The 21,922-nt window shown below is 47.3% G+C and overlaps 1 protein-coding gene across 11 annotated transcripts in view; it reads left to right on the plus strand.

Annotated features, from left to right (window-relative positions):
* The window catches only part of MRTFB (myocardin related transcription factor B), a 200,942-nt gene that overhangs the window by 103,386 nt on the left and 75,634 nt on the right, over positions 1-21,922 (plus strand). For 4 of the 11 annotated variants that reach the window (XM_029576376.1, XM_029576373.1, XM_029576375.1 and 1 more), the window contains one exon: positions 2,054-2,273. In XM_029576376.1, coding sequence (XP_029432236.1) covers positions 2,126-2,273 — 148 coding nt within the window. In that variant the 5' untranslated portion in view covers positions 2,054-2,125. Of the gene's footprint in view, positions 1-2,053; positions 2,274-19,362; positions 19,763-21,922 lie in introns of those variants that run through there. The other 7 variants (XM_029576368.1, XM_029576372.1, XM_029576369.1 and 4 more) reach the window with 4 other exon arrangements.

The following is a 21,922-nucleotide window of genomic DNA, read 5'->3' on the forward strand; positions in this document are numbered from 1 at the left end:
TCAGGGGTTACGCGCGTAACCCTTTGAAAATCTACCCTTAGATTGTAAGTCCTCTCTAGGGATACCTTTTCCAATTTTGCTGTATCTTTTTTGAGATGCGGTGACCAGAGCTACACCACAGTATTCAAGATGAGATCGCCCCATGGAGCAATACAGAGGCATTAAGATATTCTCTGTTTTATTCTCCATTCCTTTCCTAATAATCCCTCGCATTTCTATTTGCTTTCATGACTGCCACCGCACACTGAGCAGAGGATTTCAACATATTCACAATGACATCCAGATCCTTTTCCTGGTTGGTGACTCCCAAAAATAAATTTAGAGGGGAAAAATAACCATAACTATTTTCAGTTTGAAGCACAAACAGGAAAGAGGCAAGCATTCTGTTATTCTGCATTCTCATTAGGAGCGAGAACTGAGTTTAATCTGTACAGGTGAATTTTTTTTTTCCCCACCCTCTGTTTCCTTCATAAAAAGCGGCGTGGGTTGCTATGGCAACCGGTTGCTTAACTTCGAAGGGACGCGTGGGCAATTTGGGGCGAGCAGAATGGCAGGAAGCACAGTGGCAGGAGAGCTTTTGACAACTTGCGTTTTCTAAAAGCGGAGGTGAGAGAGAGAGAGCGCGCCGCGGGAGCTGCCCGTGCAAAGCGTTGGGTCTCCTCCGCAGATAAAGCGTGCGCGACGGCGCGTGTCGGGGGAGGCATGCGATGCGGCAGAGCAGCTCCTGCGTTTCGCCGCATTCGCAGGCTATGATCTGCCCTGGCTTGCAGGTGACACGCCGTACCCATCATTCACATTTTCAGCATTGTACTGCTGATGCTAAAAATAAAAAGGAAAAGCTTTTGCGGGCTCTGCTGCTTGCCTTCTGACCTCCAAGCTGAAACACATTCCGCCAAGGTCAAGTACCTTCTTTCCCCCTCTTTCAGAAGGAGTTGCTGAATGACCTCCGAGGAAGCACAGTGGAGCAATATCTGCTATAGTCTAAGGAGTATGGACTTTTCTCCAAATATATTCATGTTTATGGAACTGACAGGTTTGGTCTGCGAAGCCTCAAAACTACAACTCTGAGCTGCAGAGCCTCTGGTTATGTAAATTCTGCCCTCTTGAAAATCTCAGTGGGTACCAACAGCACAGTACGCCTCGGTGAAGATTTGACGTCATTTGTGAGGAAAGTCTCACAAAGATGAAATTTTGTGCTATCTTATCTCGCCCAGCTTGATGCTACCATGTTATAGAGTCCATCAAGCTAGGGTGAGAGAACATAGTAGAAATGGCAATCTTTGTGAGACTTTCCTCACTCCAAATTACGTCAAATCTTCACCGAGGTGTACTGTGCTGTTCATATGTCTCACTCTACATGAGAAACTGGCCCCTAAACCCTAAACCACCACCAACCCATCACCTTGAGCTATTAGATGGCCCTCCTATAGAGAGATATAAATACTTCACTATTATGAAGGCCTTGAAGTTTACCGCTTCACGCGATACTACAGATGTGAAGCAGTATGTTACCGCGTGATGTGCTAATTCTAAAGATTTCCCTAAACACGCCCCTTTGTCTTATCGCAGGCATTATCCATGCATTATTGACGTATTTTGGTGAATCAAGGGGTAAGAGATGTAATTAAATTTTAGCGTTACTTGTGTGTTAATGTAAATCATAATACTTGATGCAATTTACACTGAATAAAATATCAATATTAATGAGCTGTATGGCATAAATTTTATTTGCATGCTCATCAGCTCATTTCCATATTTACGCATTAGGCTGTGTTTATGTCCACCAACATGAATTAATGCAGAACTTGCGTTAAGTAATGCAAGCTTTAATGTTAATGCACATTAAGCAACACGTGCCTTACGAACCCCTCTGTATTCCTTGGTCGCAGGCACGCCTGAGGTCTTATTGAAGAGCGAGCCCTTTCTTTGCAAGACATGATGGGTGGGCCATTAAAAAGCCTTCATCCATTAAATAATTGAGGAATTACTCGAAAGTGGGCCTGTGGATTTAGGAGAAGGGGGAGAATGCTAACAACCTCTATCTTTCTTGCAGTCTTGCCAGCCTGCTGTGATTGGACTCACCCCATTCCTCTCCACCCCGTGCTGCCCCCTTCTCCAAGTGGCCATGGATCACCTCGGGGCACCGGAGGCTGAGCCTGGACTGCGGATACGGCTTGTGCCCAGCCCTCAAAGTGAAGCGGTAGCGCATGAGCTCCAGGAACTTTCACTGCAGCCCAGCCAGCACTTGCCCCCTCTCAACGAACGAAAGAATGGTGAGTAAGAGGGAATTCATTGGCATCCTGAGAGCCTCCTTGCTCATCCTTCTAGAGATGTGAACATTACTGATATTGGGCATGATGACAACGCAGAGATCTTTAATTGCCCGTTGTTCTAGGTAAAGAGCATCTGAGAGAGGCTTTCCTCCCTCTATTTCATCAGTACGCGCATTACTACCAAAAAAAAACAAAAAAAACCTATTTTGTAACTATATATTTCTTGCTGTTATTAGACAAAATTGTTCTTGTAATTGTGATGCAAAGTAGTAGAAAGCTTCAGATGCGATTACTCTTTCAAACTAACTAATGCTGCTAGGCAAATTTTTCAAAAGGTGTCATTTAACTGCGGTCAAAACTAAAACAGTATATTACCCTTGGAAATTAATTTTGAGTCCAGCTTTGAGGTTTTAAATCGTGGTTTCAGGGTAATACTCCCACAAAGCACGTATTGGATACATTTGCAGTTTTAGATCAGTCTTGGGTATCCTATTAGCAAACAGGATGTGCTGCTCTGCCTCTTCCATCTACAGAAAAATCGATCTCTTTTTGAAAATCCTGATGAGAAGAGGCGCGGGCATTGTTGAGATCCTTCAAATCATCCTGGAGTCTCTACGCCTGGAAAATACCCCAGAGCCAAAGAGACTTCGTGTGCAGGCATTCAGCCTGCTCTGCGATCTGTCGTCTGCAGAGTTATCTTACAGTTCCATCTGTGCAAACACAACCTGTAGTAAACGGGTCCAGTTCAGAAGTTAGAACTGATGCTGTAAACAAGGGCAGGAAATTTCTGGTCACCCAAGAGATTGCATTTTTAATCCTGGTGCCTGTGGCGGGTCTGACAGAGGCTCGGCGGCCGGAGAGCAGGCGGCGGAGCTGCCACCAGGTGGAGTGTCAGCCACCGGGGCCCACTGAGAGCAGGAATCGGCGCTGCAGCCCAGTGGAGGCGCAGCTGCGGCCTGGCAGGGTGTGTCAGCCACTAGACCCTAGACCCAGAGAGAGCAAGAGGTGCAGTTGTGGACCCGGAGAAAGCAGGAGGTGCCTCCGCAGCCCAGTGGGGATTGGAAGGCGAGGTTATGTGGAAAGGGCAGCAGGAATTTTGATGCGGAGGACATGGGCCAAAAAAAAAAAATGAAAGGAACAGGGAGGACGAAGCTGGGAGGACAGGAAGAGAAAGTGATCGGCGAAAGGGAAGTGTAAAGCAACCTTCCTCCCCCCCCCCCCCCCCAAAAAAAAGCCCCACAAAATAAAAAGCAAATAAAAAAAAACAACAACAAGAAAATAGAATAAACTACAAGGAAAATACAGAAGCGGTAAATACAAAAGTAAGAAAGGGATATGAAAGTAGAGTGAAGTATAAGGAAAAAAAACCTCACATTTCCCCAGGCTTCGATATATTTTGGCTGCTGCCTATGTTTTCCACATATTCTTTTCACCCCTGAAGGTGGGATTAATGTACTAAGGTGCGTTAACACTATCAGAAGTGTTCGTGTGCATATAAAGGGCCGCTAATGTGCGCATGCTAGTTTACACGCTCTGACAGCGCGCTTAGTGTGCGCAAGCTAAGCGCGCAATACCGGTGCTAACACAAATGTGCTAATAAGATGACAAGATGCGAAACGGCGCCGCCTTTATTTATTTAGTTAAAACTCTCACATCCTGCCACTTCCAAATTAACATTTTGCCCGGGGCGGATCGCACAAGTGCATACGTAATACATAAATTCAAACAAATCGCACCCATAAATATTGTTTAAAATGAGCACCTCTGTCTCTCGTGCCCAAGTTATTCACGCCTGCCAGAAAAGGTTTGGTTGAATTGAGTTGGCAGGTTCCCCTCCCCCAAAACTCCTTATCTCTTGCTTTAGCTGCTGCCTTCACTGCACCGGGTCCTCGGCCTGGTTTGTCTTTTAGTTTCCCATCCCCCTCCCCCCTTGAATGTGACAGCAGGAGCTCCCTGGGGAATGTCTTGTGTTCCTCCTACCTGGATTTATAGATAGTTCCACCGTCCCCGGGAATCAGCCGACAGCTTGTCCAGGGCAGGATGTAGGTAGGAGGGGAGGGACCAGAGAGAAAACAAAGGAAGCTTTTATTTAGCCTCAAGGATGCTGAGAAAGGTGCTTTGTTATGTTACTAAGGCCTGGAGTTTACAGCCATAACTTCTTCACATGCTTATGAATAAGCTGGCTTGCAAGGCTTACCTATTGTACGTGCATTGTTGCCGCCTGTCAGGGACAGGCCTAGCTAGGTGCTGCCCGCAGTTTGCAAGTTGTTCAGCTATCTGCATTTTGCAGGTTTCTGCGAACTATGCTATAATGCGGTCCTTGTGCTGAAGTTATTGTGCACAGAACAGAAGGCTTTTATGTCTTCCTGCGCCTACTGACTGAAAAACCTTGACAGTCCCATTACACTTGATGACTCATACCCTTATTTTGTTTGCAGTAGAGCTTATTTGTTAAAAGGAATACAAGTTTGGGAGGCTAATATGCTAAAGATGTATTAACCATCCTTTGCCGCAAAAGTTGCACAGTTTTAAAACTAAGTCATGAGCTCGTGGTGTTCTTTCCTCTTCTCATATCCCAGGCACTGATTTGCTGAATCTTTGTGGGGGGGGTTTGCTTTTCAAAGCACTTCGTGTACATGAAACCTTGTTTATGCTCGTAAATCCCACTCTGAAATAAACCTGGAGCTTTTGCATGTAGAAGTTTGCATGAAACCCAGATTTTTATAAACGTTTTTAACCGTAGGTGCAGTCGGCGGTGGGGGCAGGGAAAGGCTGTACATGCTTACTGTTGAATTTTTTTTAAAATGTCTCTGAACGTTGAGTGGAATAGGTTAATCTGCGTTCGTTACTTTTGGGAGGTGATGGATGCATCAGTGATGTATTTTGGCAGGAACGCGCACCATGCGATCCAGATTCTGATGCACCACGCCCTGAGGGCTAACGGCGAGAAGGCGTGTTGTAGAGGATCCTGAATAAATAAACCCAATCGACTTGGAAATAGCCAGGGGCCCAACAGAGCCAGGTTTAAGATTATCGCCCCCATGGGCAGGGGACTGGGGATTGGGGGGGGGGGGGGGAGGGTTCCGCTCCTGGCAATCGAAGAGCAGCGGGGGGGGGGGGGGAGGGGGGGCCCCCAGCCTTTGGGTGCCTTCGTAATTTGGTACCCCAGGCATGTGCCTATCTTGCGCATGCCTAAATCCGACCTTGGGGGCCAGAGATTAACAGCTGACGTTCTTTGGTGATCTTAGCTGGTGGTGTCACGCAGATGTTTGAGGGGAGCACCTTGGCAGGATCTCCCCCTCCCCCACAACCCCTGCAGACCGAAGAAGCAGGAGGCAGGCTTGGGACTCCAACCTGCGTTCCCGCCCCCCCCCCCTCCCCCTGCCCTGTCCCCTGAGCCATCAAACCGGACCTCAGAATTTGGTTTCCCTTTGAAAGGCTACGCATCGTCACAGTGATACCCCCCCCCCCCCTTGTCTGCATGCTGATGTAATAACTGACCAAAGAAAATCAGCGCATACACATTTTCTCGTTTATTTTTTTGCTTTACGTTTTCCCTTTCTCCCTCTCCTAGAAGTGAGTATACTAACCCCCCCCCCCCCACACACACAGATTGGTCCGTCGGAATGGGTTGGTATTGTGAGATTCTTTTCTTGCGTTACTGGGACACAAATCGCTTGCAAATAAACGTTTTTTGCATTAAGGTTTGCATAAAATCACAGACTTTGAGGCGAAAGCAGCTTCATTTCACCTCCATGATGTTTGGATGAAAATGCCAATTTGTGCCTTTCTGCGCCCAGTTTTTTAGCTAGGCCGGGCATAGGTAATGAGCTGCTTTGCATAATTCAGCTCATTATCTATTCTGCATCACACAATAGGTAGCGCGGCCAGATTCGCTAATAAAAAAAAAAAATGGCGTGCACTGAAATCACTAAAGGTGCGCATTAACATGAAGACGGGCGCTGCTGGCGGTCGTAGCACGCTAAATTGTGCTTTGCTTCGGTACATCAGCCTCCTCATCACCGGCTTTGGAGGCCAAAAAACAGAGAGAGTATGCGCTAGCCTCACGGAGAAGGGGAAACCCTTGGCATAGAGAAGCTGATTTTTTTGGGGATACTTTTCGCTAAGTTACCTAACGGCAAGGTGCTCAGTTACTTTTGTAGCGGGGTGTTAGCGAATTTTAAAAGGGAAACTGCTTATGTTTCCGAAGGGTACAAGAGCACCCCATGGTCCTTCGCCACTGCTGTTTCTGCTCGATTAGGAAGGGGGCTGGGAGGCGGGCCGGGAACCCTCGGAGATTTAAAAATTCAGTGTTGCTAACCAAAGCACACCCCAGGGAGCCCCTATTTTTTAACACTGTAAAGGCCGCTGGTACTGTGTCATCCCCCCCCCCCCCCCCGATTTGTGGCTAAAATCTTCCGCCTGGCATATCCAGCCAGCTAAATCCTACGGAAAAGTATCCTTTCTTTTCATCTGGTTCCTTCTGACCAGCCGGGTGACTCTTTCAGATCCCGGTTATCCTTTGCATGCTGAATTTGGAAGTATGACCACACTGCTGCCGTGGCTCCTCTCCTCGAGGATCTGATGTGTGCCAGAAGTGATAGGGCGCTGGGAGGAGCAGTTGCACGGCTCGGAGGGGCCTGGGTGTGTTTCTTTGAACCGCATCTAATGTCCCCCGTCCCCCCCCGTTCGTTTCAAGCTTCTCGCTTGTTTCCCAGCCGGGGCCTGTGCCTGGCTGTCATGCCCTATGGCAGAAGGAGCAAGGTGGGAATAAAATCTATACATTGCAAGGAGTATGGGTGAAATCCGCAACTAGAAACCACTTCACAAGCCAAGTCCTAGGCCGGCTGCAAGCCCCTGGCTGTAAGTCTAGACTGAGGATGCATCAGTTGCATCCATCCATTCCAGTTGTCAGTGGTAAATGATGTGGAATGTGCAGCTAAAACCATTCACAGACATGTTCAGAGGCCTCGAATGTGTCGTTTTGCTAGGGGCAAGCTGGAGTCTAACATTCCCTTTGGGATTTTTTTTACAGCCTGAGCTTTCAGCGTCCTCTCCGCTAATAAACTGCACCAACAGGTGTGCTAGAATTTGTTAAATCCTCAGATGTAATAGTTAGTGGGCCTGTAACACACACCCTTCGGGCATTTTTAAAAATAGTTTCTTTAGCACATGTTCAGGTAAATGCTTTACGAAACAAAATGTCACATAGATGTTCAATGCACCAAACACAGCTCAACCAACTGTATTAATGCTCATTTCCCCTTTTAATGTAAACAGCCATCAATCCCGCCTTTGCCCCTTTGCGTTTGGTTACCTAACAGATGTCCTCCTTCAAACATTCATAGATGTATTGCTTCCAAAGAAACAGTCCTTGTCTAGTTTGTTGATCTACCCCACACGCGCTACATGTGAATGCCTGAAACAGAACGTGCGCTTGCACGCACGGGCAACCTCAAGGTGCAACTCGTGTGGTAAACGCCACTAACCTAACGCGGCTGCTACACGTTTCTTCTGGCGATGACTTTTTTTTTCCCAGGAACTGGAATGAATTAGGTTTATATGTGAGCTTAATACAGGTGAGGTCTTTTTTTTTTTAACTATCACAAAGGACGCTTCTGTGCATCCCCGGCTGGCAGAGTTCTGAAAGGGAAGCCTCTCCGTTCGCTTCTACAGGGAGGCACGGGAGGGGCACAGGCCTGCCGCTCTGTAAATTCTGCCCTTGATCCTGACTGAACCTTGACACCAACTTGCAGTAACGTGATAAAAAAAATAAAATAAAGCACCAGGAAGAAAAATAAATGCCCTGACGTATGTGTGTGTGATCCCAGTTTTCCTCCTCTGGAAACATTTTGGCCGATATCTTATCATCTGCTAGAACTCAGATGACAAAGTGGGTTGGTGCTGATTTCCCATGATGTCTGACTTTTTTCTGGCTGGTGCTGCCCGTTCCCACAATCCTCGCATTCTCCGGGCATCCGTCAGTGTCTACAAGGAGCAATTTTCAAATAGGAAAGCATGTGAAAAGGCATGAAAGCCAAAACTCAGCGCTCCCCGGGGACCGTGACCTCTGAAATGGACCATATTCTGACATTTTCACAGGCTACTTGAAGGAATTCCAGCGGGGTCACTCCATTTAGTAAACTTCCAAACAGCCTCCATCTCTTCAGCCTGATTTATGTGTGTGTTACTTTTATTATGTGCTGGTTGGAAAGAGATTAGCGTGGTAGACATGATCAGAGAGAAGCTATGCAGGGCACTTGATTTACTGATCCATGCCAAAGACAGCAGCCATTACGGATGCTTAGAGAAAATATTTTGCTTTTGATGCTGAAGGGTTGTTTTTTTTTGTTTTGTTTTGTTTTTTTAATTTTTGTTTTGGTATTCTTTCGTTTTTATTGCTGAAAATGCTTTTCTCGGTTTCTCGTTCCATGGATGGTCCTCCTCAGTTTAACCATGTGGTTTGCTGCATTGCTAATGCCTCCGGGTCTTTTAACATCCAATACTAAATGCAGGGAGGGAGAGAGTTCACACCAGGTCCTGGTCCCGTTCCACTCCTTTTTCTCTCCAGATCAAGCCCTGACTTGGTGCCGTGAGAGAGGCTTCCTGTAAACGAGCCACCGCAGAAGCAGATCCCGCAGCGCATTCGTGTATCCCAGAGAGCAAGTCATTTAAATAGCGCAAGTGGAAGTTCCCTGAATTTCCTCAAAGACCAGAGGCTGCTGTTTTCCATCAGACAGGAAGTGTGCCTGGGGCCTGCAAATCAAAGCTCTTTCAAACATGTGATTTTTTTATAGCGAGGCAGGCGGGGAGCTCACCGAAAAGAAATTCCCTATGATTTGTAGTGGAAACAACCAATACTAAACTGGGGAGGTGGGGGACTCCCTTTCTTATTCCACAGAGAAAACCTGTTTGTTTTGTTACAAAAATAATAATAATAATCTTTCCTTCCTAACATTTATTGGGATGAGGGCCTTTCCCCTACGGCTAACTTACTCTATATTGTCTGTGCTTTGAAGAGTAATAATAATATTTATCTTTTTTCATAATGCTACTGGACGTATCAAGTGCTATGCAATTGTGATAAGTACTCGGGTACAATAAGTCCATTCCCCAAAGAGCTTACCATCTGAGGCAATGGGGGAGACCAAGTGACTTGCCCAAGCTCACAGGGAATGGCAGTGGGAGAATCAGGATCTGAATCCTAGATCCCAGCCCATTGCTCTAACCACCAGGCCACGCCTCATCCACCAGTGAAAAATTTTTTTAAAAAGTATTTTCTTTTGCAGTTAGCATTGGAAAGTAGCATTAAAAAGAAGGATAAAGCAAATGTTCGACCTTAAGAACAGGTAGCAAGGAAAGGCACTTGTTTCGAGCCTGTCCCATCTGTCTGGGTCCAAGACAAATATCCAGTAGCCACCCATGCATCCTTCTGTCCCTGCAGTGGCATTGCCTGCCGGTGCACGCTCTGTCCTGAGGCGTAGAGTGAGATCTCTTGCCAGCAGGTCGTAGAAGGGTTTAAAGGTCCAGAAACGCACGTAGATACTTCTTCTGCTCCTTTTGCCTCCAGTTCATTATCTCGATGTCAAAATTCTAAATAGAAACGCGACTGTGCTGGTGCACTTAAGCTGCTTTTGGCCCTGGCCTCAGCCTTTACCTGTGGCGCCGTATCTTAGCGGCCTCTCTCCTATTTATTTGTGGAAAGCTGCCATCTGCACGTCCTGGGCTTTAGTATTTACCGATTTTGCTACAGCCTTGGTTTCAGCAAGAATCGCACAAAATCTGTGCTCGTGACGAACTATTTTGTTGTTCTTCGCGCCGAGCAATTTTTACGGAAGAGCAGTTTGTAAAAAGTGAATCAAGGCTTAAATGAATACCAGGGGGTTTCTGTTTTAAGGGATACATTGAATTACCTCGTGCAAAAACTCCACTAGCGCTCCTGCTTTCACCTTGGCGGTGCACCGGATGGCGGTGGCTGAGACGGAAAACTCGCTGGCAGCGAACCGTTATTCGGCGTTTACTTGCGGATTTTTTTTTTTCTTTCTGCTCGTGACAATACTGCTTTGCAATTGTAAACCAACCTCTGAACATTTTGTTTGAAAGCAGGCAAAATAATTTTCCTGCTACTAAAGTCCATGTGGTTTTTTATTACTCGTTCAGCGTTAGCAAGGCTGCATAAAAACTTCACAGGAGTGAATTACAGTAACATTTGGTTTTTTTGGGGGTTTTTTTTTTTGCTTTCCCTCCTGACCTGTATTTTATTTTTACTTCTCCCCTCGCATCCCGATCGGTTTGTCCTTCTGGACGCAGAGCAGCAGCCCGTGCCGCGAGGAAACACCAGACGGCCGCGGCCCGCCACCGACGCCCGAGAGCCGTCCGTTCTTCGCCGCCGGGAACACGAGCTGCACTTTTCTGACCTGTTTGAACTGCTGGGTGGTTCATCGCACCCCGGTTGCTGGGGGAAGGGGGGGGATGGATGCCTTGGGAATTTGATGCCTTGTCTCCAAAAACTCTTTTTTTTTTTTTTTTTTGCATGGGAAACCGTCGGATCGTTCTTTGTCCGGACCCGGCAGAATCGCTTTAAGGTAAATCACAGGACAGGGCGCTCGGCCTTCGCGCCGGAAGCGCAGCGAGGGAAGAGAAACAGGAAAGGCCCTGGTAGTGAGCTCCTCGGTGGGGAAAAATTCTGAACTGAGCTGCCCGATTGGAAAGCCGTGCTTCTTTCACAACCTTCTTCATCTGCCAAATTTTATTTTAGGCTTTTAACATTTAAAAAAAAAAAACCAAAAACCTGCAATATTTATTTATTATTATTTTTAGCACATCTCCTGCAAGCAGTCAAAAGACCACGAGGTCTGGAACACTGCGTTTCTAAATTTAGGCCCTAAATTCGCAAGGCTCCTAAATTTAGGCACGGGGGAGTAAATATAGGCACTCGTCGCCCTTTCAGGCTCTGGCTGCTTAACTTAGAAACCTAAATTTCGGTGCCTGGTCTGGGATACGTAGCAGAGATTCCGCTTGGATTTTGTGCAGGCTTCCCTACCACGCAACCTTCCTTCTGCTGCTCTCCCAGAGACCGCCAGTCACACCCTCCACTACCCCCGGGAGGCATGGACAGGTGCACCATGCTAGACACCAAAGCACTGCTTCCCAAATATTTTGTCCTCCAAGAGATCCCCTTTGGCATCTAACGAAATTGCCCGGACCCCTTTGGTTTCTCCCTGGCTCCTGCTGTTCCCCGCTTTTGCTCTGATCGGTAGCACGGAGTCGGTCTGCCCCCCCCCCCCCCCCCTCCCCGCTCCGGCACTGATCAGTGGCGCAGAGCCTGCCACTCCTGCTCTTCTCGGTGGCGCAGAGCCTGCCACTCCTGCTCCGATCGATCAGAGCCTCTGCTCCGGTGGGAGGTGCAGAGCCATCCCTCGTCCAGGCTCAGCAGATACCTCCTCCTCAGCATCGGATGGATGAGACCCTCTTCCAGGATGGAGCTGACATCCTCTCGTAGCCCATGGAGGACCCTCGGATGTCCTGCGACCACGCTTTGCTTTGCAGTGTATTCCATTCTCTTCAAGGACAGGGCCAGCGCTTACCTGTTTCGCTGCCCTCCCCCACCCAGTCTGATGCCCATACCTGGGAACCTGCGAGTCTTCATCCCCCTGAGATGGACGTAGATTAACTGGGTGGGGGGAGGTTGGGCAAGGCGGCAAAGTTTCTCTCTCCCCTTCACAGACCTGACCCCTTCCATACTTCCCTCCACACACCACCCCCCCAAGGCACTCTCCCCTCTCTCTTTCCATGCCTCTTCCCACACCCCCCCCCCAGCACGCTTCCCTTCTCCGTGTCTTCTCCAACCACCCCAGCACTCTCCCCCTCTCCATGCCTTCACCCACCCCAGCACTCTTCTCCTCTCCATGCCTTGCTGCCTTCTCACTGTCCCATCCTTAATGCGGGACTGCCTTCTCCTTTCTCTCCCACACCATAGTGTGTCAACTTCCTGGGTGCGGGTTCAATGCTGTGGATCTCGTGGCTCATACTCGAGTCTGGGCCCCCCATTCACAGGAAGATGGCACTGTTTAACACAACATAGTAATGACGGCAGAAAAGGACCAAACGGTCCATCCAGTCTGCCCAGCGAGCTTCTTAAGGTAGTAAAACTCCCATTCCGTGCAGGTTACCCCCAAGCCTCATGTTAAAGGTAGTAAGGTTTACACTCAAAACTAAGCAACTGTCAGACTCATAACCAAATTACTGCTTTAGCGTCATAAAGCACCACTCACTGCTCCTGCCAGGCGGGAGGCCCAAACCTCCTGCTGGGAGGGGGAAGCGAAAAGAAGACATTGTCTACTGCCCCTGTAGTGAGGAACTCCTCGGTGGCTCAGCTGAGCAATTTTGCCCCCCCCCCCCCCCCCCACACACACAGCTCTGTGCAAGAGCACGGCTAGCACACTGGGTTGCACCAGCCCTGTTAATATACCGCCTTTCTGCATTACAATAAATACATTTTACTAAGATGAAATCTCCACATCCACAACAGTGAAACTTTAGGAATTTATTATATTTATCTAAAAGATTGATATACCGCAAAATTGGGCAGAGACCTGTCCGGCTAAGTGGTTTACAAAGATAAAACATACATAATTAAAAATTTTGCAATGTAGACAATCATAAAATGAGCTAAAACCTCAATACGGAATTAAGAAAAGAGGACAGATACGTATATGCCATAATAAAAACTTTGGGAGCTACTGCACTGGACAGAAAACCCCAAGTCCGTGTAATTTAATTTGTAAGTTAATGCCAGGTTTGAGCTGTAAATGCAATGATGTACATTCCCCCTTTATTATTTTCTTTTTAATAAAGCAATTTGTTAGACACCTGATATACTGTTAGTGGCATACTTGTAAACATGTGGAACAGTTGCTTTATTTTATGTTGTTCTGTTAAAACGTTTGACGTGTGCTATAAATAGGGTCCTTTTTCTAGGGGCAAATTGTTGAGTAGGAAAGGAAATGCAAACAACTTGAAAAAAAAAAAAAAAAAAAGAACTAATCAGGAACACATTAAAGTGGACTGTAACAGATGTTTTCTTTGTTGAATCCGCTATAGAGTTTGATGAAATAATTATGATGCAAGAACTTAGGAATGTGCTCTCTTAGGTTAGGTATGAGATCATCCCCCCGCCAACCTCAGCCCAGCCTCTGATTGCAAAAGCATGCACTCTGTGCATCAGTTTACAATCTGTGTGTGCAATATCTATATTTATGGATAGGTGGGTAGATATGCACGCACACACCGATGCCTAAGCTTCTTCGGGAGTTCCACCAGGGAGAGGGAGGTCAATTAAATTCGTCTCTGAGAGGTTAACAAAGATTGGTGGAGGTTAGTAGTTAGTTTCCTCTTGGTTGTGGAGGAATTTGCCTTGTTGCTCTCCCCAGTCCACTGTGAGATAGCGGGTTGGAGTTTAAACCTGGAGGATATATATATATATATAATATTTATTCAGGAAAAAGATATAGGAAAAAAAAAAAGCAAATATTGAACACAGCATCAAGAATAAGCATTCCATATTCAGCTTCAGCACCATTCAAATAAACAGCGATAATATCTGCATTTTCCCCATCATTTGCTCCTTTTTTTTTTTTATAGCTGCCCTTTTCCTCCCTTGCACTGGAACCAAGGGAGTGAGAGGCAGCGCCGGTCTCCCCCAGCACGGCCAGCAGGAAGGGCCGGCAGGTCCAGCTCCTGTCAGATTAGTGGGAGGGAGAGGAGCCGACACGAGCAAAATTAGAAATGCCGGACCCCCGCCCCCGCACTCCTGCTGGCCGGGTCATGGAAAGTAGGCATCAAGCTGAGGGCACAGAGATGTGGGTGTGGGGGGGGGGGGGGGATTGAAAGTGGGGGCTGAGGGATTTGGTTGTGTTGGGGTAGAATAAGGTTGAGAGGCAGGTCCATCCTTGGGGGGGAGAGGGGGGAAGGGGCAGGGGGAATTAATGCCACCACTCTCAAGGTCACTTCCGGTGGGCACGGGTTTGGAGAGGGGTTGCTCCCTCCTTCATCCTTGGTAAGGGGTGGTGGAGGGGGGGGTCTAGCTTCTTTGGACCTTCCAACTCAATCAGAACCGGCCTCTGCTGGCTCAGTGCCGTGAACCTTCATTTGCACCTATCCAGGACTTTTTTTTTTTTTTTTTAACTTTGTATGATGTGTTCTGGCCTAGCCATTAACAACAATCTCTGGCCCAGGGCTATGAACCGCAGTGCCTTCTGGCACCTGTGCGCCTTGAGCCTGGCCTCTGGGTGCCGTAGTCATGCGATGACCGAAACTCTCCTCTCCCTTCCAGAGCTTGACCAAGCTCAGGAATCAAACCCTGGTCTTTGGCATGGCGAACTCACTGAGCCACCAGGCTTGCCCTGCAGAATTGGAATAGTTTGATATTGTCTGTTACCTTCTTGAATTTAGTCTTCTTATCATTTATAAATTACTATTTTGCAATCTAAAGGTTGACGTCTTCCCTAAAATAAAATCTTTGCTATCTCAGGGTAAGATAGGAAAGGTCATGAGGGGTAAAGTAAAGATTCCTATTTGGTGTTTAATGTTTAAAGATAATTTAATTTAAAAAAAACCAAAAAAAAAAAACAACCCTTGCTTTCTAGAAAAAATGAAATTATCTTTTCTGTCCTGCAGATCCAGTGCAACAGCTAGTTAGCAGATCTGTACTCCGAGAAGAAAGTAAAGTTCACATTTAAGACAATGTAATTATGACTGCTGTAATTGGTCTCGTGTCATTCTTTCTTGTTTCCAGCCAATTTCTCTTGCAAAATCCAGACTGTACAGCATCGCATTTCCCTGAGGGCAGGCATGAACAAGTCTATCATGGATGTAGTGCAATTTGTACTCGTTTTCCCACATCCTTTCTGAAGGGCATCATCTATGCGTCACCTTGCACTGCCTTTAGTTTATGTTTATGTAAATCATCCTGCAAGATTCATCTCTTCACATCATCGAGCAGATAAAACACATTATTATCTTGAAGGCCCTGTATCATTCTGGAGCCACGGCTCCAGTGCCACAGACGTAGATGTGTCTTCGGTATTTAAGCTCCGCCCAGTGCCACCAGCTGATTTTTCCAAGCCTTTGCACCAGCTGCAGTGGCACATATCGCCGCAAAACTAAAACGCAGCTGGTTGATCAATACGTCTCTTAATGCCTGCAAAGCTTATTCCCCGGTAAAAGACAAATTGTCATCTATGTCGGTGATTGCATTCTTATTGTGGCAGCCTGACAGTTTTTACCTGCTCCATTTTTTTTGGGGGTCTCGGGCCGAATTGGAACCTGCTCCAGCTAATGCTGTAGACTTTAGCAATTAGGCAGGTTTTTTTTTTTTCCACTCCCGCACCCAGCATACACGTTCTGTATATCAACCATCGCCGTGACAGTCCCCTGGGTAGGGTCCAGAGGCCCTGGCTTCCTTCAGGACCTAGGATACATGCACACGAAATTTCCCGCCCCCTCGGCGTCACTGTTGGAATTCCCCTATCCTGCCTGGGCCGCTGTTAATGCAGTGTTCATAGAAAACAGGTCTGAGGACTGTACCCGTATTTTCACGTTATAAAGTAATTTTCCTTTATTTTATTTTTATTGCTGTGAAATGATTTGTCATGGTTGGCAGGTAGAGCAAAATCCCCAGAAAATGCTTTGTTGAAACAAGAATTTGTTGCATTTTGTTTTAAATTTGAATGAAAAATATCCTTTACTCTGTTTTTAAAAATCATGTTTGTGCTGCACCTTCTAGTGCTGATTATTACAGAATTCCATCCCCTGGATCTTCTCTTGTTGGAATAAGGAACAAGTAGTCCAGTGCTGGCTGCAATTCCATTAGATGCTTACCCAACTGACCCTGCATTGTAGGTCCCATGAGTCGCCAAGCTTTATGGACGTGCTAGTTTTTCTTTCCTTGGTTGCTAAACAGCAGGTGGTTAGGGTTTTCTCGGGCTGTGTAAATATTTGCTTTGTGGCGAAAGAACTGCCTGTGCTGGATGGGGGTTTTCTCTCCTTAGCATGTGCTCCCCAGAAGCTGCTCTTACGTGGCGAGGGGCTCGCTGATGTTTGCGTTGTACTTGGGCCATCAGAAGAATGTAAACAGTTTGACCTAGAGGGAGTCGTTTGGGAATATTTCTAATGAACTGACCATAAACTAAGGGAAAATTCAAGACGAGTGCTGTCTCTCCGGAATTAAGGGCAATTTAAGGCACTCTAGTGCTACTCCCCCGGAATTAATGACAAATATAGGAACTGTAGCGCTATTCACCAGGAATTATAAAAACAGGTGTGTTGTGGAATTGTGAATCCTACGTCATCACTGACCCGTGACAAGGCCACAGTGAGAGAGAGAGAGATTAAAATATGACCCTTGCGTCGCTTCCAAGGTTAAGACCTTGGGTTACAGCTGACCAAGCACTGCTTTCTCTTACACACCCTTTTGTACATAACTTATTTGTTAGGGAAGGGACTTGTGACTAGCTTATATCAGCAAGTTTCATCCCTGTTTCACACACATTCCCTTCCACGCAAACCTCCCTTGAGCATATTAACTGCATCCTGAGAGGCGGGAGCATTTCCATATGGCTGAGCACTGATTTCATGTGCCCGTTAGACTTTTGTTTCACCCAAAATTCTAAGATGTGTGGCAAGTGGGAAAAAGGCCTTTATGTCTCCATGTTGAGTGTAAACGTTTTGCGTTGTTATTGATTTGTCCCCTCCGTTCAGGACTGGGTTTTTTTGTGGTAGGCGAGCCGGGCCGTCGCCCTGGGCGCGCCGTCAGTTGAAGAGCACCCTGAGTACTGCGATGGCAAAAGAGAGGCCCAGCAGAGGCTGAGACGGATCCCATCCCACTGCGGCCGAAGCAAGGAACAGTATGGCCGCAGCAGATCCAATCCTGCCGTCGTGTGCCTATGGCCAAGAGGGCCCCGGCCATAGGTGCTGCTGCCAAAGGGCGCCATGCGCCGACAAGAGCAGTGCAGCCGGTGACGCCTCGGAAAGAGAGAGTGCAGCACAGCCCCGCCAGAGTTGAACAGTGTGGTCAGTGGGGTTTTAATAAGCAGAAGAGCAGCACAGCCCTGCCAGCCCCACTGCTGATTCTGGTGGGGCCGCGCTGCTTTTCCACCTACTAAGGCCCCACTGACCACGCTGTCGATTTCAGCGAGACCGTGCTGCTTCTTCAGAGGAGAAGGAACGTGCCCTGCCCCACCCTGTCCTGTCCTTCCGGAACGAGTCCAAGGCCAGAGCTGGGTTGGCCCCTATGGCCAGAAGTCATTCCCTTGGCTTCGGGGCCTGAAGAAAGAGGCTGTTGCTGCTTCAAGGAAGGAGTGAGAGAGAGAGAGAGAGAGCCTATGTGTATGTGTGTGGTAGAAAGAGATAGTGTGTGTGTATGTATGTGGGAGAGAGAGTATGAGTGCATGTATGTGAGAGAGCATGTGTGTATGTGTGTGGTAGAGAGAGCATTTGTGTGTATGTGGGAGAATGAGAGCATGTGTATGAGAGTGAGATCATGTATGTATGTGAGAGTAAGAGAGCCTGTGTGTATGAGAGTGAGCGATAGCATATGTGTATGTATGTGGGGAAGAGAGAGTGTAATATTTGCAGTGTTCATTTTCATAGGTAGAGTTGTTTCTGTTTGATTGCTGGCAGTTAGTGTTGTTTTGATATAGAAAGTTGTATTATAATTCTATTTTCTCGTGGCTTTCTAAGGGTCATAACCATGCCCAAGATGCATTACAGTAGGTCTAATACCATATGGGTTCCAAGTGCCTCTTGCTTTTTTGCAGGGTTTTCTGGTTGGCCCCCCAGCAGTGCATGTAAATATAATATACATATTATAAGCGATCTTTTTACCGCAGCAGGCTCCTGCTCTGAATGCCCTTTTTCATGTAAAATCTGATAATGAATGCATAAGTTTTAATTGTGTGTGAGGAGAGGGTGATGGGGTGGGGGGGTACAAGGCTGTCAGGTTTCCCTAGGGCCCCTACTCTGCTTGCACCGACCATGAGCATTGCTGTACAAACATTTAAGAGTCTCCCTGCTCATGGTGTCGTGGGTGAGAGCACAGCTTTTCACTTGGGCATAGGCAGCACATTGCCTGGCAATGGCTCTGAAGGATATAAGAATATTATTTATTGATTGATTTGACTTTATATACCGGCATTCATGTCAAAACATATCACGTGGGTTTACATCACAGAATATTAAAATAAATAAATAAAGGGCGTAGCCATGGCGGCTGTGCCTGAAGAGAGAAACGGGATGGCCGCGGTGGAGCCCATCCCACCCCCATCAGGGCCGAAGAAAGGATCGGGGGGGGGGGGGCGTGAGTGCTTTTTGCCCAAGGTGCCATTTGCTCTAAGTCTGGCCCTGCCTACATTAGGAAGGCGCAATCGTTTTTCAGTGGATCTGCTCTGTCACTTTCATGGATGGAGCTGAAGTGGTTTAAAAAGTTGTAATAATTACAACGTCTGAATTGTCATCCCCGTTGAAGTGACTGACCACTCACCAAAGGTGAAATAGAAATTTAAAATATATGCATGTCAATCCTTCTAGACCTGCGCGGAAGTATAAATAAACCAAATCTTAACCATTTTATTCAGCAGCAGTGCCCGGACAGCACAAGCTGCAACCACTCAGGACTATCGGTTGTGGCCCAGTTGGATTGGGCTTTCCATTTCGTTTGCAGGTACCTGCTTCCGACCTGCAAATAAGTTTTGTTTGGGGTATTTGGGTTTTTTTTATTTGTTGTGTGTTTTTTTTTTTTAATTCAGCTGCTGGCAAGGTTGTGCTCCTTTGTTGAGCCGCTGGGAGCCCGCAATGTGCTCATCGGGCTGACGTCAGGCGTTTCCCGAGCCGGAGGCGGAGCGAGCGCAGCACCGATCGGTCCCCTCCGCTTATCAGCGGGGAGGGCCGCTGGGTGTATTTTTAACCGCTTGACTCAGAGGTGCGCGGAGAGAGAGCGCCGCATTCCGAAACGCAGAGGGCACGGGGGGGGGGGAGGAGTCAGCGCTGCCGCCCGAGGAGAAAGGGGCGGGGCCCGGCAGGCGGAAGCCTCTCCCAGCCTGGGCCGGCGGGCGTGCTTAGCTGCTCAGTCTTGCTCCCGGGAGGCGATGGCTGCTCTCGGTCGCTCCGAGACCTGATTTGATTTTTTTTTTTTCCCCCCCGGGCTCGGTGTCCTTCGGGGGAACGCGCTGTGCAGATCCTGCCGGTTTGGGGCTTCTTTCTTTGGGGGGTTTTTTTCTCCCCCTTTTCCGCTGGATTTTGCAGCTCTTGAAAGACTTTCACGATGATCGATAGTTCAAAGAAGCAGCAGCAGCCGCCGCCGGAGGAGGAGGACGAGCAGCAGCGGGAGCGGCAGGGGCCGGGCTTCCCCGAGATTTTGCCTGCCGGCGCTTTGGATGCGCTGAAAGAGAAGGAGTTCCTTGAGGCCAACAACCAGAAAAGTCTGAAGGAAGGTCAGTGAGAAGGGGGGGGGTTGCGGGGAGACGTGGCTCCGGGCTGCCCGTGCCTTGTTCCTCGAAGTCTTGGGCATCGAAATGCCTCATCGGGGGGGGGGGGGGGGGGGGATCTGTCGACCGATGCTGGTGCAGAGCAGGATGCAGCCGGGCGCAGGCAGATGTTTAGCTTGCATGTGCCTCCTCCTGCTGCTGCTGCCTGCGTCCCCTCCATCAGCCGGAGTATTGGCTGTTTCCTGCCCGTTGCTGAGAAGGAGAGGCAGGTCCTGTTTGTCTTTGACTTGGCTTTCCGCTGCATTTTGTATGAAGGCAAACCACAGCCTTTGCACCTGATAGGTTGTGCTTCCCGGTTCATGGGCGCTACGTACTGGGGCTGCAGATCAAAGTCAACATGAATGAACTTGAAATAAGTCCATAAATCGCTCGATGGGCAATTTCTTTTGCCCAGTTTTTCATTAGTGCTGGACATGTTTTTAGAAGTAACTTTGAAATTGCCTGAATTAAAAATTGAATGTGACATGTTCTGGCAGGCGTTTGCCATGCAGCTGGCGTTTAATGGTGTCCATTCACTTAAAAAAACAAACTTGGGTAAAATACTGACAGTTACGGGCCACAGATACCTGAGGGTTGCCTTTACTAAAACCTGTGCATCTGTGGCTTTTTGCAGCACAGTGCTGGTGAATTTTGCCATTCCAGTGCAAAATGGGTAGGTGACAAAAAAAAAACAAAAAACAGTTCTCTTTCATTTCTGAAAAAAAGTTGTCTTCTTTCATCTTCATGACTATATCAAATAAGATAGACTTAGTCCAGTTTCCAGGGACCAAGTGTGCAGATCACACAGAAACAGCCTCATATCTTGGTACCAGGTGGCTCTACATTTGGTTAGCGAAGCCAAAGAGCAGGGAGGGTGAATACATTTCTCCTGTCAGTATGGTCCCTTCTCAGCAGGAATGAGGCAGATTTTGGGGGCACCTTGTGTGCTGGCAGGCTATGTTACGCGCTGCTGCAGCCTGTGCTATACCTGTTCCGTGGGTAAACAGAGAATCTGTTTCCCAGTTCTGTCAAACTTTTTTTTTTTTTTTTTTTACCTTCCATTAAATGCACTAGAAAATGCTTTGAAAAGAAAAAAGAATTTAAAAAATATGCATCTTGGTAATAGATAGTAGGGAAGGGTTGATGAACTCCAGCCTTGTCCGTGTTGCAAGGGGATCCAGTCTCAGTTTCTACAACGAATGTGCATAAGATATATTTGCGGACATTTGATCTAACAAGCAGACTGATTTGCATGATTTGGTTATCCAGAAAACCAGGCCTGTCCATCCCACTTCAGGGATGGAAATTTGCATCCCCCTCCTGGGGGCCGTCCTATTGGCGACTGCTTTGTGTGAAGAAAGATACGGATTCTTTTCAGTGCATAGTTAAATTGTTTGGAACACTCTGAAACTTCAAGGAAGATATCTTAAATTACCTTTCAAAGAATAGTCAGCAATGACTTCATCTGTACTGGGGAGTTTTAGAGACAGTTACCAGGCGCTTTGGACATTTCTCAAAATCTGTCAACACCACAAGCCAATTTAAAAATGATCCGTCTCAACAATGCAAACAGAATGTTATCGTTTTCATAACCTTTAAAATCAAATTGGCTTAACTTGTTTGTCTTTCTGTAGAGTTTAAAACAAAAAACAAAGAGATTGGTATGATGGGACCGTGTGGTTTCTGGAGGAGCAGCACAGGTTCCATACTTCTTGGAAACTGGTGCAATAAAATATGCCCTGTCTGCTTTTTAAGAGGATAATTTTGTACCTGTGTGCCTAGGGGTTAAAAGTGTGCATGTACTTTTGTTATACGCAGCTTTTGCCCCACATTTTCAAAGCAAACTTGTGCGCCCTGTACAGGGCACAAACTCTCCTGGACAACATTACGCCTGCATAAACTTTTTATAATACAAATGTAGGCATACAAGATCCCCCCCCTCCCCCAATCCCCCAGAATGGCCTCTGTCCCAGTGCGTGAAAAATCTGTGTGAAATGGACACGCGTGCACTGAGCCCTGGCGATTTTAGAACATCCATCCGCGTGCATCAAAACCAGGTTTCATAGCATGTAAATGGCTTTGAAAATCAGGCCCTTAGGATACTACTGGAATAGTAGATACTTTTTC

This window comes from Rhinatrema bivittatum, chromosome 14 (genome assembly GCF_901001135.1).
Source record: "Rhinatrema bivittatum chromosome 14, aRhiBiv1.1, whole genome shotgun sequence".
NCBI classification, from domain to species: Eukaryota; Metazoa; Chordata; class Amphibia; order Gymnophiona; family Rhinatrematidae; genus Rhinatrema; species Rhinatrema bivittatum.